General features: G+C 41.4%; 1 protein-coding gene across 1 annotated transcript in view; it reads left to right on the top strand.

Annotated features, from left to right (window-relative positions):
- Window positions 1-12,195, top strand: part of GTDC1 (glycosyltransferase-like domain containing 1) — a 181,254-nt gene extending 169,059 nt beyond the window's left edge. The window contains exons 8-10 of the mRNA XM_009319023.1: window positions 2,787-2,857; window positions 3,555-3,646; window positions 10,897-12,195. Coding sequence (XP_009317298.1) covers window positions 2,787-2,857; window positions 3,555-3,646; window positions 10,897-10,980 — 247 coding nt within the window. The 3' untranslated portion in view covers window positions 10,981-12,195. The remainder of the gene's footprint in view (window positions 1-2,786; window positions 2,858-3,554; window positions 3,647-10,896) is intronic.
- The last annotated feature ends 2,805 nt before the right edge of the window (window positions 12,196-15,000 follow it).

Raw genomic sequence — 15,000 nt, 5'->3', positions numbered from 1 at the left:
ATAGTTTTTTTCATGATGTTCATTATTATGAGCTGTAAAGACTATGAGAATTTCATTTTTTAAATGTCTTATGGAATGTATCACTTTCTTAGATCTTGTAGACATGCTGTGGAAACCATAACATAAAATATGAGTTACTTACAATAACTAATTTTAATCCCATCTGCTAAGTATGACAACATTAGCATTTCCACTTAATTAAAAACACCCTTAAAGCAGCAGTGTTTTAATCACTCCATTTTATTTACTCTCCTCCGGTGTCACTTATAATTGTAACTTTTTATTTTTTAATAATGAGGGATTTTTTTTTCTCTGTGCATCACACAAAAAAGTGCTGTCGATAATTAGCAGTCTTCTGTTATTACTAGACTCAGGTGTCACAACTGTGTCTCATCCTCATTACAGTAAAAAATTTCACCTATCAGATTCATTATTGCTAGATAATGCGACTGAGAGCCTTAGCAGGCCCTCCAGAAAAGTAATTCAGCCAAGCAAAATTATCAGCTAATTATATTTAGAATCAAAAGCCCAACAACTATTTGCAGATAAATTGTATGAATTGAAGTGAATAGATCTGAATATTAAGATTCATAGATTTAGCAGATGATTTGTTAATTGGAATAAAAAGGTCATTTACTAGCCATTTTAACAATAGATCAATCGGAACTCTATTTATTATTTAACTAGTAGTGCTTAAGGATTGAAATGAAGAATAATTGTACTATTGTTATGATATTATACTTTTCTGGAAAAGGACAGAAACGCGTGGAGGTTGCAAAGCTTCCCTCTCCGTCTGCCGACTAAAGCCCGTGTCTGCGGGCTGGGGATGCTCTGCCCAGTCTGGTTTGATCCCTAGGTCTTGGCACCTGGGAGGTGTACGGGCTATAACACGGCTTACAGCACGGTAGTGAGGACCTGTCAGAAAATGCATGTAAACGGTGGTGCGGAAAGGTAGAAAATGAGTATGCAAATAAGATCATTTGCAAATGAAAGAATTCCAAATTTTAACTTTTATCCGGCAAACTACAGAGGCATTAAATTCGGATTTTACTAATTCATGATCCTGATAGAGGTTTTTCATAAGGGGAAATTGCATACTCAAATGATGACTCAGATTGCATCTTGGCCTGCAGTTTTGTTTTAGGGAGCTGTTCTTTTTTTTTTTTTTTTCCATGCAGACGATACGATTAAAAAGCAAATATTTTAACATAACTTAGTGATCTGAGCTATTACTGAAATGTCCACAGTTTCACTCTTTTTTTTTTTTCTCCTAGATTAAAGAAAACTTTAAAAATCTATTTGCTTTGACATATGACACAATATTTAAGAACTGAAATCATCAATTAAATCACACATCAGAAACATTTCCCTTTGGTAAAAAATATAGTGCTAGACGATGTACACTTTGAAATTGTTGTTAATGTTTAAAATGCAATCTGAAGTGCATATGTTATTGAAAAAAAAACCATAAATTACAAATTTTAAAAGTTTAGGGAAAAAAACTAGCAATCATTGCTTAGCAAAAGCATTTGCAGAGAAATGTGTGTCTTTGGGTTTTGTGGATATGCATAGTTTTCCAGCATGAAAGCTGAATATGTTAGTCTTTATTTTATATTTTTTCCCTGTTTAAAACTGAGTAGCTCTAAAGGAAACAGAGTTCCTTCTGGGTGCCTGTAATAAAGTACCAAACCCGATATGCACATGAAGGTAGCGACAGCCTTTTGGATTGTCACTGAAAATAGAAAAGGTGAACGTTGACAAGACTTCAGATATTTTTTTCTGGGGACTGAGGGAAACTGAAGTTAAAAATAAAGCTCTCGTATGGTCAACATGTTGGAGAAAATTCAAAGACTCTCATAAAATAAACATATTTTAAGAAGTGTTTTGAATTTCACTGTGTAATTTCTGGCCAACAGAAATTACAGTTGTATCTTTGGAGGGACGTTATGTCAGATCAATGGTAATTATGCAAAAAAAAACCCCCAACCTGAAAACTCGATGCCTTAACCCGTTCAGTTATTAAAATGCAAACGCGAAGAGGATAGCTTTTCTTTAGCTTCGCTACTAGAAAACTTTGCGCCACCGTGTCGCAATTGTAAAATATTTCGGTTTGATGTTACAAGAGAGATGTGAATTGTTCCTTGAAAAGACACAAGTACAAAGCATCGCACACTTTGGCAAAGGAATCTCCGCAGTAGTTATTAAAAAATACAACAGTTTATGTCCCGAAAAATAAAGGAAATTATCTGAAGCGTGTGCATAAGCTAAAATATCGCAGCCCGAAGCATGCTGCAAGTTGTTCCTAGGCTATATTTAACTGTAACCTTTGGAGTCTTAAAGCCGAAGGAGAATATCTGTTCTGCCAGGTACTGGTGATGGTGTGCATCTGTGTATGCGTGCACGTATATCCAAACGTGCGCACGTATGCCCTTGTTTTTCTGCAGCATTATTAAGAAAAGCCGTCCATACTTCACCATGTTGTTACATGTGTCTGTCTGCTGATTATAAAATGTGTTAAACAGTATTTAAAAAACAAAAAAATGCAGAGCTGCGCTTTGATTTATTCAGCGAACAAAACATATGCTCGCTGTTCTGTTCTATGTAATTCATATGATCAATAAAATTTTCTTTAAAAAGAGCAACTTTGGCATTTAGAAGGATTATGCTGCCGAAGGAAAAAATGTTTCACTCCTGCTATATGTAGTCAACCTCAGTGCTCTTGCACCAAAAGAAGTTTCTGGCTCGCTAACGTCTATTTTTGTGTGTTTATTATTTCTGATCTTCAGGGTCGAAGCTGTACATTGCGGCTGTTACCCGCTGTGTCCCAAAGCCTTGGTGTACCCAGAGATATTTCCAGGTAGCTGCTTTGCTGCGCGTTCTTTTTGCTGAAACGTAATAACGTGATTCATGCTAAAATATAAAGTTTGAGAATAAACTTGAGCAAAAGCAATTGTTTATTTGGCAAGCCAACATGTTAGTGTTAAGGAAAATTTTATGTGTTTTAATACATTAGACGAAGTTTATATTTGCCATCTGTTCTTTTAAGATAACACAAAAGCAAGTTTTGAAATAGCATTCTTCATTGTTAGCATACACAACCCGTAATGATAGATTTTTGTTGAAAGGTCAGTGATGCTGCAATGGTTTGCAGATTTTTTTGATACACAGAAAAAAAAACCCGAGGCCTGAAAATCACACCAAATTATTTAAACAATTTAATACTTAATAGTATGCAACTGCGGTACAGGACACACACTAATGTAGTACCAGTTCTTTGAAAAATCTCATCACTAAATGTATCACATATGCATTGTGTTACATTAGAATAATGTATTTTAATCACCCAAAGGAGATGTCTAAACAGCACAACTACACAGTCTTATTTAGCATTAAACATCCTTGTGAGCTGAGGTAACCTTATAAAATCATGCTTAAATAATGTAAAACACGAGGCGGCACAGAGCAATATGCATTTTTAATTAGTAAAGTGACTAATATCGAGTGTGTGCTTTGAGGTTTTTGTTTCATTAAAAATGTATCTGTTTTTCCTGCAGCTGAATATCTGTATTCTACACCTGAACAGCTTTTTAAAAGGCTTCAGAATTTCTGCAAGAGACCAGATATTGTAAGGAAACATCTCTATAAGGTAGTTGTTCAGAATAGTTTTACATGATAAAATGCCATATTGAAGTACAAAGGAAAAAACCCCTTAAAAAAAACAACATTTAATTAACATACTAATGTTTAAAGGAAACATGCTAGGGAGGGATATTAGTCGTTACACTAACAAGGATTAATTAAACTAGATGCCAGTTGTATTAACCTAGGTCTTATGAAATACGTGCACTTAATGCATGCTACATGCTTTTTTTTAATTTATTGTTTTCTAAAATGACTGTCCTTTACATTTGGACCCAAGAGGCTTATAAAAATGAACCTGGATTAATGCAACTCATTAGTTTAAAAGGAAAATAAAGGAAAGATCCTACAATTATACTAATGAGGATAAGCCTACCTTCCTATCCTAATTTAATCTTCAGTCCTCAAAAAATGCAGGTGACCGGTATCAGGTAAGATCTCTCTGCCTTTTGGAATTATTTGAATTATTTTGATAATTATGATTATTTTAACTCTTTGCTTTTTAAGGTATGTCGAACACAAAAAAAAGTTTATCAGAAGCATGATTTACTGTTATTTATCATGTCCTATTCTTTGCAGTTATTTATGCAGAGATAGTACAGTTTCAGTGGCAGACCCTCCATTCAAGTTTTGATCGAGTGTTCGATGCTAGACCGACTCTCACATTTTTAAGAGCTGTATTTATACTGCTAGGAGTCACAATTTTTTTTTTTTTTTTTAATTACGCGACTGTAGATGAAGCACTGAATTTTGTATTATTCCAGTGAAGAGCTATTATTACACGATGCTGCTTTTAGAAAAATAACTGCTCTTTTCTGCATGCTGATACGTAAACCTACAGCGATTTATGGCTCTTACAGTCCTGGCTATGCCGTGGGCAGGTTGGATACGCATTACCCCTGCACGGCAAAGGTGTTTCAGGTTGTAAAAAACCTGAATTCAGCTGAAAGTCCTTACAGGCTTGGGGAGCGCATAGAAATACTCCTCGTGTTACCTGTGCAATACAAATGTGGTCTTTTTAGCGTTCCCTGGCTGTCGCCGTCCGGGCACGCTGTTAATGAGCAAGTCGAGTAATCTCCTCCTTAATTTGGAGGCTCGTGCCGCCGGCAGACCTAACCTCATCGCTCCACCTTCCTCCCTCTGGGGACCAGAAAGTGTTGGGTCTCGCTCTGCGCTGTCTGCCTCTCTACCCCTTCACGCACACGTGCAGCAGGAGGAGCGAGGGTTTAGCCCACGCCTGACTTTTTTTGTGACCTAAAAATAGACGTTTACATAATGGTACATCAAAGAGGACGTTGTTTCTGCAGGAAACAGTTAAACTTCAAGAAAAAAGGAGAGAACCAAAAATGCAATTTAACACCCAATTTCAAGCTCATTATCTTTCATTGTCTATTAACTTGGCAATGGTTCAGAAGGTAGCTCATAATAGTTTAAAATGCTGACTGAACACTTCCAGTGTTCAGCATTTCTTCTTAGAGTCAATAGTATCGTATAGTTATACATGGTGGCTTCAAAGGGAAACCAGTCCTTAAACGTTTACCTTGACACTTCCCAATGCTTCAAGTTCAGCTAATAGTTGCGCTCATGTGGATCTTCTCTCTACGTGTGGATCCCCAGCTCCTAAACAGAGCCAAGGCGCACTAAAAAGGGAAACAACGGTAGAGCAAATACTGATACAAAATAGTACGGGTTTAAAATGTGTGCACGGGCCCCATAAGCAAAACGCTAATTTTCTTTTATCAAAAAAATCCCTTGGGAAGATTTGCAGGCAGAAGCTGAAGGTGTTTATCCTACCCCTCATACACGGGCGCTGTTAACGGTGCAGCCCCAGCTCACATCTTCTGAGCGTTCGGGCCGACTGTCTGCAACAGGTAGCAACTGAGCTGAATGGGGGATCGTTTTAAAATGAGTGAAGCAGAGCCTAATCCGGAACCTGTGAGCACCTGTTGTCTTTAATAGGCTTTGGATCAGCTCGGAGAATACTGTTAGAGTTGTCCCTTTGTACCTACGCCCACATATGCCAAGCCGTCCTTTCGCAATGAAACTGTCCGCAAAACCTCCTAGAAAAAAGCTAACTTAGAGGTGTGCTGTTAATATAATTATAGTTGGAACGATGCTGCTTTTTAGGAAGCTGAAAAGAGTGAAATCGTGAAGGGTACGCAGCACTTCCACGGTATTTTCATTTTTTTTTCAGATAGGTATAATATTACATATACTATAGTGGGGTAGAAAAGGCACCCCTAGCACAGTAGTGCATACTAACTAGCTGTTTTTCTTTCAGGAGCCTTCCTGACGTGCTCCCTGCCTGAAGTTCGTAAAGTAGCTGTGAAGTCTTGAAAGTAAAAAATGCTTTAAAAGCAAATAGGGCTTTTCTTCACTGGTTGGGGATTCTGCTTCATAGATTGGGAAGTAATCATCATCAGCAGTACCTTGGCTTATCCTTTTACATATTGTTGGGTTTTTATTACTAAGGACATCCGTAATAATTAGACAGCGGTCTAATTAAACAGGCAGTTTATTCCTTCAGTTGTCCTCAGTGCTTGTGTTGACAAAGTTAGGGGCAAAAGGGAGATGAAAGGCAGGGGGGCAGTCAGGTTAGGGAGCCGGACACGGTGAATATCCCTGTGGAAACGCACAGACCAAGACATTAAACTGCAAGAGCTTAACTCGACGGAGCAGGTTCATGCTGGCAGACTTTTAAAAACGTCCATAACGTAAGCACCTATGAAAACCTTTCCAAATGATGTATTACTTACCCTGCGTATTCTCACAGCACCCAAGGCTGGCTCATTTGCATTTCGACATTGCCTTCCACCAGTTATTAACAGAAGATTGAGATGAGTGGAAAGCAAACCTCATTTGTTGTCAATTATTTGTTCTGTTCCAGTTTTATGGAATCAAACGTTGCTCTCTGGTTCTGGGTGTTAGTGGTTGCCGAAGTAAGTGCCAGAATGAAGCAAGTAACAACGACAGGGCATCGGTTTCAGTTGGAGTACACCATCAGACCTGTCAGTGTTTGCAAGCTCCCGATCTAGTAGATTTAAAATAAAAAAAAAAAATAAATAGGGCAAAGCATTTGTTTCTGCACTATTTTCTTTAAGTTTACCTTTCAGTTCCCTCACTTCAGTTTCTTAATTTAATACAGCATGTATAAAGAGTATACAGTGGAAAGGGACAAGAAGAGTTGCCAAAAGCCAGGCATGGAAGGAGCTGACAACTTTAAATAATCTCTCCCAGCCCTCCCAGCTGAATGAGTGCTGGTTGACATGCTGTCAGCTTCAGTTCCTACAGAAAAATCCTACTCTCACTCATGCTTGTTTAACGGAGAAAAGAATTTGGCCCACTTTCTGACATTCATCTTCTCATTTCCATCACACTACAGAAGCTCACCTGCCTATGAAAAGCACATGGCGTGATTTTTTTCTTTCTTGCGCCACTGTAGAAGGAAGTCTGCTGAATTCAAAGGGATTAAACTGCTGTAAAATCAAATTAAGATCCCAGTTAGACCGTAGACATCTGAATTGTTTCCAGTCTCGGGATTTGGCTGCATAGGGCAGTTCTAACAAAACTTTCTTTTTTTTCTTTTTTCCTTCTCTTTTTGCTCTGATTTGAGATAAAGCAGTATCTTTGGTATGTCAGGGAAACATACAGAAGAGAAAACCGCTCCTGGTCCAGCTTTAATATTTAGGCACGGCTAGGAAGGCAGCAGGAGGCATTCTCACGGATACGGGGCGCTGGACACGTGAGGGTGTGGGGGAGCCTCATGCCAGATGTCCCATCAGCCACTCAGCCCTGCTGCGAGGAGCAGCAGTCGTTCAGAGTTCTCGTACAGGCCATGTAAGAGCCAGGGACCATGTCTCTGCCCTTACCCTCACCCACTCCCCAGCAACACTCCACGAGAAATTTGTTTTTCCGTAGGGATGCTAACTGCCACTGTGGATCAGCACGCCATGTGTTTAATACCATGTTTTTGACAGCGGTGAGCATCAGATGTCTGGGAGATGGCTGGCACAGGTAGAAATAGGGTATTGAAGGTCTTCTCTTTGTCTTTGAGAGTTAGGGATTGGTCTTAACCCCAGACTTGGAGGTTTTACCATCTTTCATAATCTTCTAGTATTAAGTATTGTGAGGCTGTACGTAATAGTTCTCTCTTTGACATTCAGGCCCTTGGAAACCCCTGTTCTTGTCTTTCACGTCCCCCTATAGCAAAGCAGGTCATCACGTGTTCACAGACGGCATTAAAAGCGTTTCCTCCAGCGGCTCAGGGTTTCCGCACCTTCCGTTGCATTGAGGGTCTTCTTGTTCTGGAGTTGATTGCCTGGAAGCAGAAGCTCCCCATCCATCTTTTCTATACCATTCATTACTTTATAACCATTTGTCAAACTCTTATAGTATCCCAGTCTTCTCAGTCTCTCTTCGTGAATGTTATTCTGTGTTTATATTCTTATCTCCCATCATTCAAACCATCTTGATGCTCGAGAGCTGTTTTTGTGCTGGTGTGATCATTACTCTACAGAGTATTCTAGGCCATGCCATCAGTTTATACGATGTGTTGTACTCTGATAATTTTCAACCTGTTCCTTATGGAGCCAAACATACTGTTTACTTTTTAACAGTGAATGTATATTGAGCAGATGTTTGCTTACAGTGTTCTCCAGATCTTTTGTCCTGAGCTGGTAAAGTTAATTTAGAGCTCTACAGGATGTGCAAGTAGTATGCATGTTTCCAGCAGAGCGTGTTTGCAGAGAAAAAAGAAGGCATTGTGTCGAATTTGTGCTTCTACCTGGTTAGCATTAGGTGCAGGTCAGAAGGAGGTTGGAAGCACGGGTGGGAAACTTGTATTTGCCTCTTGAGATGCTTGCTTTCCAGTGAGCATAATTGAAGGTGGTTTCAGAGATCTGCTTCTCAGAGCCTGTATGGGAAGGTTATAGCAGCCTGGGAACTCTGGAGTGCAGCATGCCGTGTCCATGCTCTCCCATCTCCCTGTCAGTGCTTAGGCACGGGTTCCTAAGTAAAATGTATATAACATAAGGATTTCTTACGTGAAAGAAAACTTTGGTTACTTATTTAGAACATAGAATCATAGAGTAATTGAGGTAGGGACCTCTGGCGGTCATCTGGTCAGCCTCTGCTCAAAGCAGGGCCAGCTTTGAAGTAGGACCCAACTTCAACGTTGGATTAAGTCGCGCAGGGCCGTATCCAGGTTAGACTGAAGTCTTGACATTTTTCATTCCCATACGTATGGCTGATACAGGTGAAATCCAGCTAGCTTAGGAGGTTTGCACAGGTGGGAAGATCTGCTGGACTGTGGGACACAATTTAAGCATTTTGGGTCAACGTTAGGTCTTCAAGCAGCATGTGGGTCTGGAAGCAGCTGTGGTAGAGTGAGATCTGCTAGCTAATGCAGATCCTCACTGTGGAAGAAATGAGCTAGCCGGTAGGCTGTTGAAGTTGCCTGCTAGGTCATTCTGGGATCCAGCCATACATATGTAGATAGATATATAAGTATGCATATACACGTATATACCTATATGTCCTGCATCTCAACTTCTCCCAGGGCTTGTCTTGCTCTTGGCTCTCTGAGGTACACATCCAGGAGATTTCAGCTTTCTGAAAACTGGTCTATAGCTCGTAGCAGCTGGCTGCACTTGTAGAGCAGGAAGAAAGCATTCATTAAGAAAGCAGTTGTGTGTGCATCTTTCAGCATAAACACCAGGATTCTGAACTTTTTATTATAACGGTATTAGACAGCTTCCAGTTTAGTTTTAGAAAGTAAACGAAAACTGGCAGGTGAAGCACAGCCGCTGCAAAATGGTAGATGGAGAAATGGGTCAAAGGAAATATGATGGCCTTTGAAAGAAAAGTTGCAAAAAGCATGAAAACTTGTTTTTTTTCCCAGTAACGTATATTCAAATTACCTTGAGAAAGAAAGCCTGAAACTGTTTTCCTACTGCTGTAGTTGTTCAGTGTGTTCTGAACAGATTCGCGTCCAACATTTGATGTTTTTTTGTTTAAAGGCAGAAAGAATGAAATGAGTTTTAAAAGGCTGATATACGAAACTTCAGAACAGACCGGTTTGTTGAGGGAAGTACTGCTACTCTAGTGAGGAGTAGTATATAGCTCTGACTCGGGCCTCACAGTGCGCCCAATTCGTGTGAACCAATGCTGTCTTTTGATGGTGGTTTCCAAAGGTGCTGGGAGTTTAAAAGTTGAGCTCCAAAAGTAACTACTACAAGCTGCTTTCCACCTTGATTCTTCCCCAGTACTCACTTACAGAGGTCACAGAGTAAAGCTGACCCGATACAAGTCAGCTCTGTAAATCACTCTGCTGTCTTGCCTGCCAAAGTTCAGTTTTTGTGCTGAATAATAGTCTCTAATTCTTAATTTTGTTAGGGTAATTTTTAAAAAAGTGCATAAAATGTACGCCACATCAGTACTGTCTGCCTGAATTCCAACTGTCCTGAAAAGCAGGTCTGAATGGGTGAACAGTCCTTATTAAATCCTAAAGGTTAACTCTGAAGTCTAATGCTGGCAGAGTAGATATTAATTACTTCAGCTCTGATCTTGGGACACAAGAAACAAAAAAGTTGATTATATCATGAAGAATATTGTACTGCTACTGACATCTTATTATGTTGCCTGTTCTTCATGGGGAGATCTTGCTTTATGTGAAAACTTTGCTTCTCTCGATGATTTTTTTCTCTGCATATTTAGGAACTGTTGACTGAATCACGATTCCTTGAAAAAAATAATGCCCAGACCTTTGCAGGTTCATCACCCACCAAAAAATAAAGGGAGTTGAGTTTATTCTCTCCAAGGTTACGCTAAAACAAGGCCCAGAAGCCAGACCGATGATGGTCAAGCAGGGGAATTACTCCCTCACTCCTGCCAGTTCTTGGTTCTGCCATGTCTGAGGGTGAGAGGGGCAGGTCAGTCCCCGCGGGGGTTCAGCCCTTGGTGTGTCCGCCGAGACTGCCAGTAGAGCAGATGGACATTTGATGGTGCTCAGCCAGGAGCAAATAACCTGGCTCTGCCGACCAGCTTACCCGTCTTAAAAAAAACCCGCTGAATTCACCCCGTTTCCAAATAATGCCGCGTAAGCGTTCTCCGACCAACTCCCTTCCACCGCTCCTGAAATCCCGGGCGTTGCAGAGCGTTTCGGCACAGAGCCGCGCTCCTTCCCCTGCGAGAGACGTCCCTTTCGTGTCCCGTCATCTAACGCGACTCCGTGCGCTTTTCTCTTCTGCTTCCTCGTAGGGCGAGACGGCTGGGTTTTCTTGGGCAGCGCTCGGCGGTAAATTCAGGTCTCTGCTCGCAGCAGAACCGAGGGAAGATTTGTGACAGATGGGGCTAAGTCACAAACTTGCAGCCTCAGGCAGAATTGTGGAAGTTTCCAGAGTGTGCCCATATTTACCTGATCAGAGAGAAAAGAAAATCTGCAGAGGAAGCCGAGCCTGGCTGCTTGTCATAGCTGACACAGAGCCATCTGCCACAAACCTGTGGCGGCTTCAGATCTCCAATCCCTGCCACCACCCCAGCTCAAATTAAATACAGATTCTTAGAGACGTTATGATGGTTACACATGTCCTCGGCATCACATGCAGGAGACTGTTCAAAAAAAATATGTGGCCTGTTGTATAACCGCACTCATGTATCCCATATGTGGTGCCACATTGAATTTCCGGTTGAATCTGTTTTTATCCTTTGTACTGGATGACATGGTGCCTGAATTCTTTCTTTTCGCCGACACGATGGCAGCCAAGCTGCAGCTTCAAACGCTCACACTTGGCTGAGTTTCTACCTAGGTTGCCAGGTTATCATTGGAGCCTTATTGTGTCCTCAAAGGGCCACAGGGCCTGAAAGGAGGATCCGAACGCTGCCGGACTAATTGGGCAGCCATCTCTGGGTTGTTTGGAGGCAAAGGGCTGCTTTAGCACTTTTCTTTTTTTTTTTTTTTTTTTTGCAAATTAATGACTCTCTGGCACAGGGGTTTTTAAGTGAAGGTATTAATAAGGGGTCTGGCAGGTAATCCCATGATTCGCGGAGTTACATTTGCATTTAATTAATCTTAAAGAAAGCTGAAAGATGAACAGCTGTAATTCAAACTAGCATGGGAAATATGCTACGTGGTGCCATCTATCCGATAAAATGAAAGCTGAGACACTTGTTTTATTTCTCTCAAGGATGGAGAACAAACAGATAACGGTCAAAATACTTCCAATAAAAACCAGTAGTTTAAATGTAACAGCAGTTCATCAAGAATCTTTGCATCCAGTTACAAATACCGTCTTTTAAAGATAAATCACTTATGATTCCAGCAGTCAAGCTGCTATATTTGTTGATGTAAAATGTTTTGAAGATGTAGATTGTACAATAAATTTTTAATAAAGTGCCCACTGCAATTTTTAATTAGCATATCTCATTCATGTGTAAGTGTGTACATCTATCTGTATGTTTATCACTATGCATATCCTTGTGTCAGAGTCAATGAATGCAATTGTGTCTTTATCTGATGAAGTAGAATCTGTTTTGCAAGTGATAATAAAACGTTATGACAATTCCAAGATTTTCAACTCCGCTCTGGGAAGAAGCAAGAAGAGGACTCTCGGTAAGGCGTTACAGTGTGAAGCCTGGTAAGACCTCTCTTTGCGGACAGCTATGGTTTCAGCTTCCCTCCTATCGGGCAGGGTAGCTCCTCTCCCCGTCCCGGCAGGCTGTCACCCGGCAGCAGACATCGGCATCTTTCCTTTGCCCGAGCACCGTCCCCAGTAGGTGACAGGCGCGGGCTGGTCCCCCTCCGCACACGTGCCCTCGTGCCTTCTGACGCCGTCAAGATGCTGAACTGTCCTTTTTCAGTGTGAGAGAGAGCGTGCGGTACCTCTCTTTAAAATTACTCCATGAAGCCATCAAAAAACCCAAGGAAGGTCCAATGGTAAGTGTTCAGATATTTTCCTAGCACTGCAGAGTTGTAATTGTGCAGTAACCATCCGTCTTTTGTGCTGGTCCCTCCTCATTTCTGCTCAACCAAAGCCCAGCTTGGGTCTAAGCATTTCATGTGGTTGAGTAGAAGTGGTCTTCTCAAGACAGCGTGCGTAGGTGCGGTAGTCGTACTTGGTAGAGCCAAGTAACAGGACTACCTTGCACTTCTTATCGGAGTGTATCGTAAATGTTCACTGATGTTATCACACCTTGCACTGACGAGCAAATTTTTTTTTGCCTTTACTGATGGGGAAACTGAGGCATGGTACAATTAAAGCGAATCGGTTCAAGTTTCACAGTGAGTCATTCTGCAAACCAATACAAGGGAAAAAGGAGATGCTGTAACGTTGCTCTTAGGGCTTGTAGTGAACAGCCTCGATACACCAAAGCTCTGTGGTTTCGAGTTGAAGACTCCTGCTGTCCTCAGTGCACACCCTGATCAGGCCCGCGACCGAAGGAGGTCCCACCCAGCTCCTTTGGCGAGGTGATGCTCTGTTTTGGTTTACTTATTGATCACTGATACTTTAACCATGCCCAGCTCAGTCTATTAAGCGAGGCTTCATCTTACTGGAAAGGTTTCCCTCCGAGTTACGAACCCTTGGCAAACAACATTTTATAATAGAAACACTGTGAGAACTTTAATTGCAGGGTCATAAATAGCAATGCTGCATTATCTTCTGATATTTCTTTACATTCTTAGCGAAGTTACACAGCTGCTTTAGAGCAAGGATGAAAATGTCCTTACCGCGTCTCCTAGGACCTTCAGGTTGGCCTCATCTCGGGGGCCACCCTGGCCTGTTTCGAGGTCCTCAGTCAAGAGGGTGAGGTAGGACTTCCAGGTAGTCGGAGGCGGCATTTCCCCCGAGGCAGTCTTCCCCCCACCAGCCCGCTGTAGACCGAAACAACCTGAGGAGTTTTGCCTCGCAGTTTCTGAAGATCAAACGAGACAGCCGCTCCGCGCTGCTTCATTTAAAGCCTTCGCTTCAAAAGGTCAGAGAGACAAATTGGGATCTGGGTCCCGTTGTTCCTACACACATGAGTAAGCGGTGAATGCAGACACCTAATCTTATGAGTAGAATGACAGAATTAGCCCTTGACTTACTTTAATATTTATTGATGTTTCACCTGCATTGACACGGCAACTGCAAGCGCTTTGACACAAGTTTCGGTGCAGAGTTAAAGCCGAATGGGTTTTCCCGACTCCTGCCAGTCTCACCGGGCAGCGCTCCGACCAGACAGCTCCTTGCCTCCTGCACCAGTAACAGGCCAGGCACCTCATCCTACAATCCTTTTGTCTTAGTATTTGAGATCACAGGAAACACAGGTTTATTCCACATGAGAACTGCCTTTTCCCGTATAATAGAAAAGAAAAGCCTAAAATAACTAGGGAATTTTGTAGCAAACCATTTCCAGCATTCCTAGCCCCGCTCTGGTCGTGCTGCAGGCACCGCGAGGAGCCGTGGTACAGACTGGCTTCCATCCGTGTTTGCAGCATCGAGACCTCTGACTTAGCTCAAAGCTGTTCTGAATTAGGAGGCTAGGTTTTTCTAATTGCATTTTTAAAGACTGAGCCAGCAGTTCATTAGAAATCATGGAGCGAATTCTGCTTCTCTATTACACCAATATAAATCTTGAATGAATTTATGTCAGGATAACTGGGAGGGTAGAATGTACCTCCCATATTGTTCCTCAGATTATTAAAAGTTAAAGGGCCTTGAAAATTAAATTCACCTTTCCCCGTTCGAGCTGTTTACTCTTTGTTTTTTATTCCAGTAAGGACAGTTGAAATGAATTAGTCAGTCTCATTTCTGCTCATAGTCACTTTTAAGTTTCGTTCTCATGTACTAGCCCAAGACTAGTTTGTGTGGAAAGGACTGGAGGGCATTTTCTTTCAAACAAATTGTTTTCATGGGAATAATTTCCTAGAATTATATTAAAACCTTTCCATGAATCCTTGATTTTGCAAAAAAAAAAAAAATACTTTCCTTCTTATATATCCGTGATTTGGGGGACTTTGCAATTCTTTATTTGCGGCTACAAATGAGCACCTTCATGAAAGTCCTTGAGAATTTTACCCTCTAATGGGCTAACCTTATTTAACTGAAATACTTTTTAAATGATTCGGTCTGCTCAGCGAGGCTTCGTCGTGAAGGAAAATTTTGCCTCTGAGTTACGAACCCTTGCGAATAAGGTTCTATAATAGAAACGCCGTCAGAACTTTAATTATAGGGTAAAAAATAGCAATGCTGCATTATCTTCTGATATTTCTTTACATTCTTAGCGAAGCTACACAGCTGGCGCTGGAAACTGGTAATCCAGCGCCGTCCGACCGCGTTGCAACTTCTCACCCACCCTCCGTGGAAGCGGCGGCGGCGGCGGCGG

This window comes from Pygoscelis adeliae, unplaced genomic scaffold (genome assembly GCF_000699105.1).
Source record: "Pygoscelis adeliae isolate BGI_AS28 unplaced genomic scaffold, ASM69910v1 Scaffold222, whole genome shotgun sequence".
NCBI lineage: Eukaryota > Metazoa > Chordata > Aves > Sphenisciformes > Spheniscidae > Pygoscelis > Pygoscelis adeliae.
This window is presented reverse-complemented; position numbering and strand designations above follow the sequence as displayed.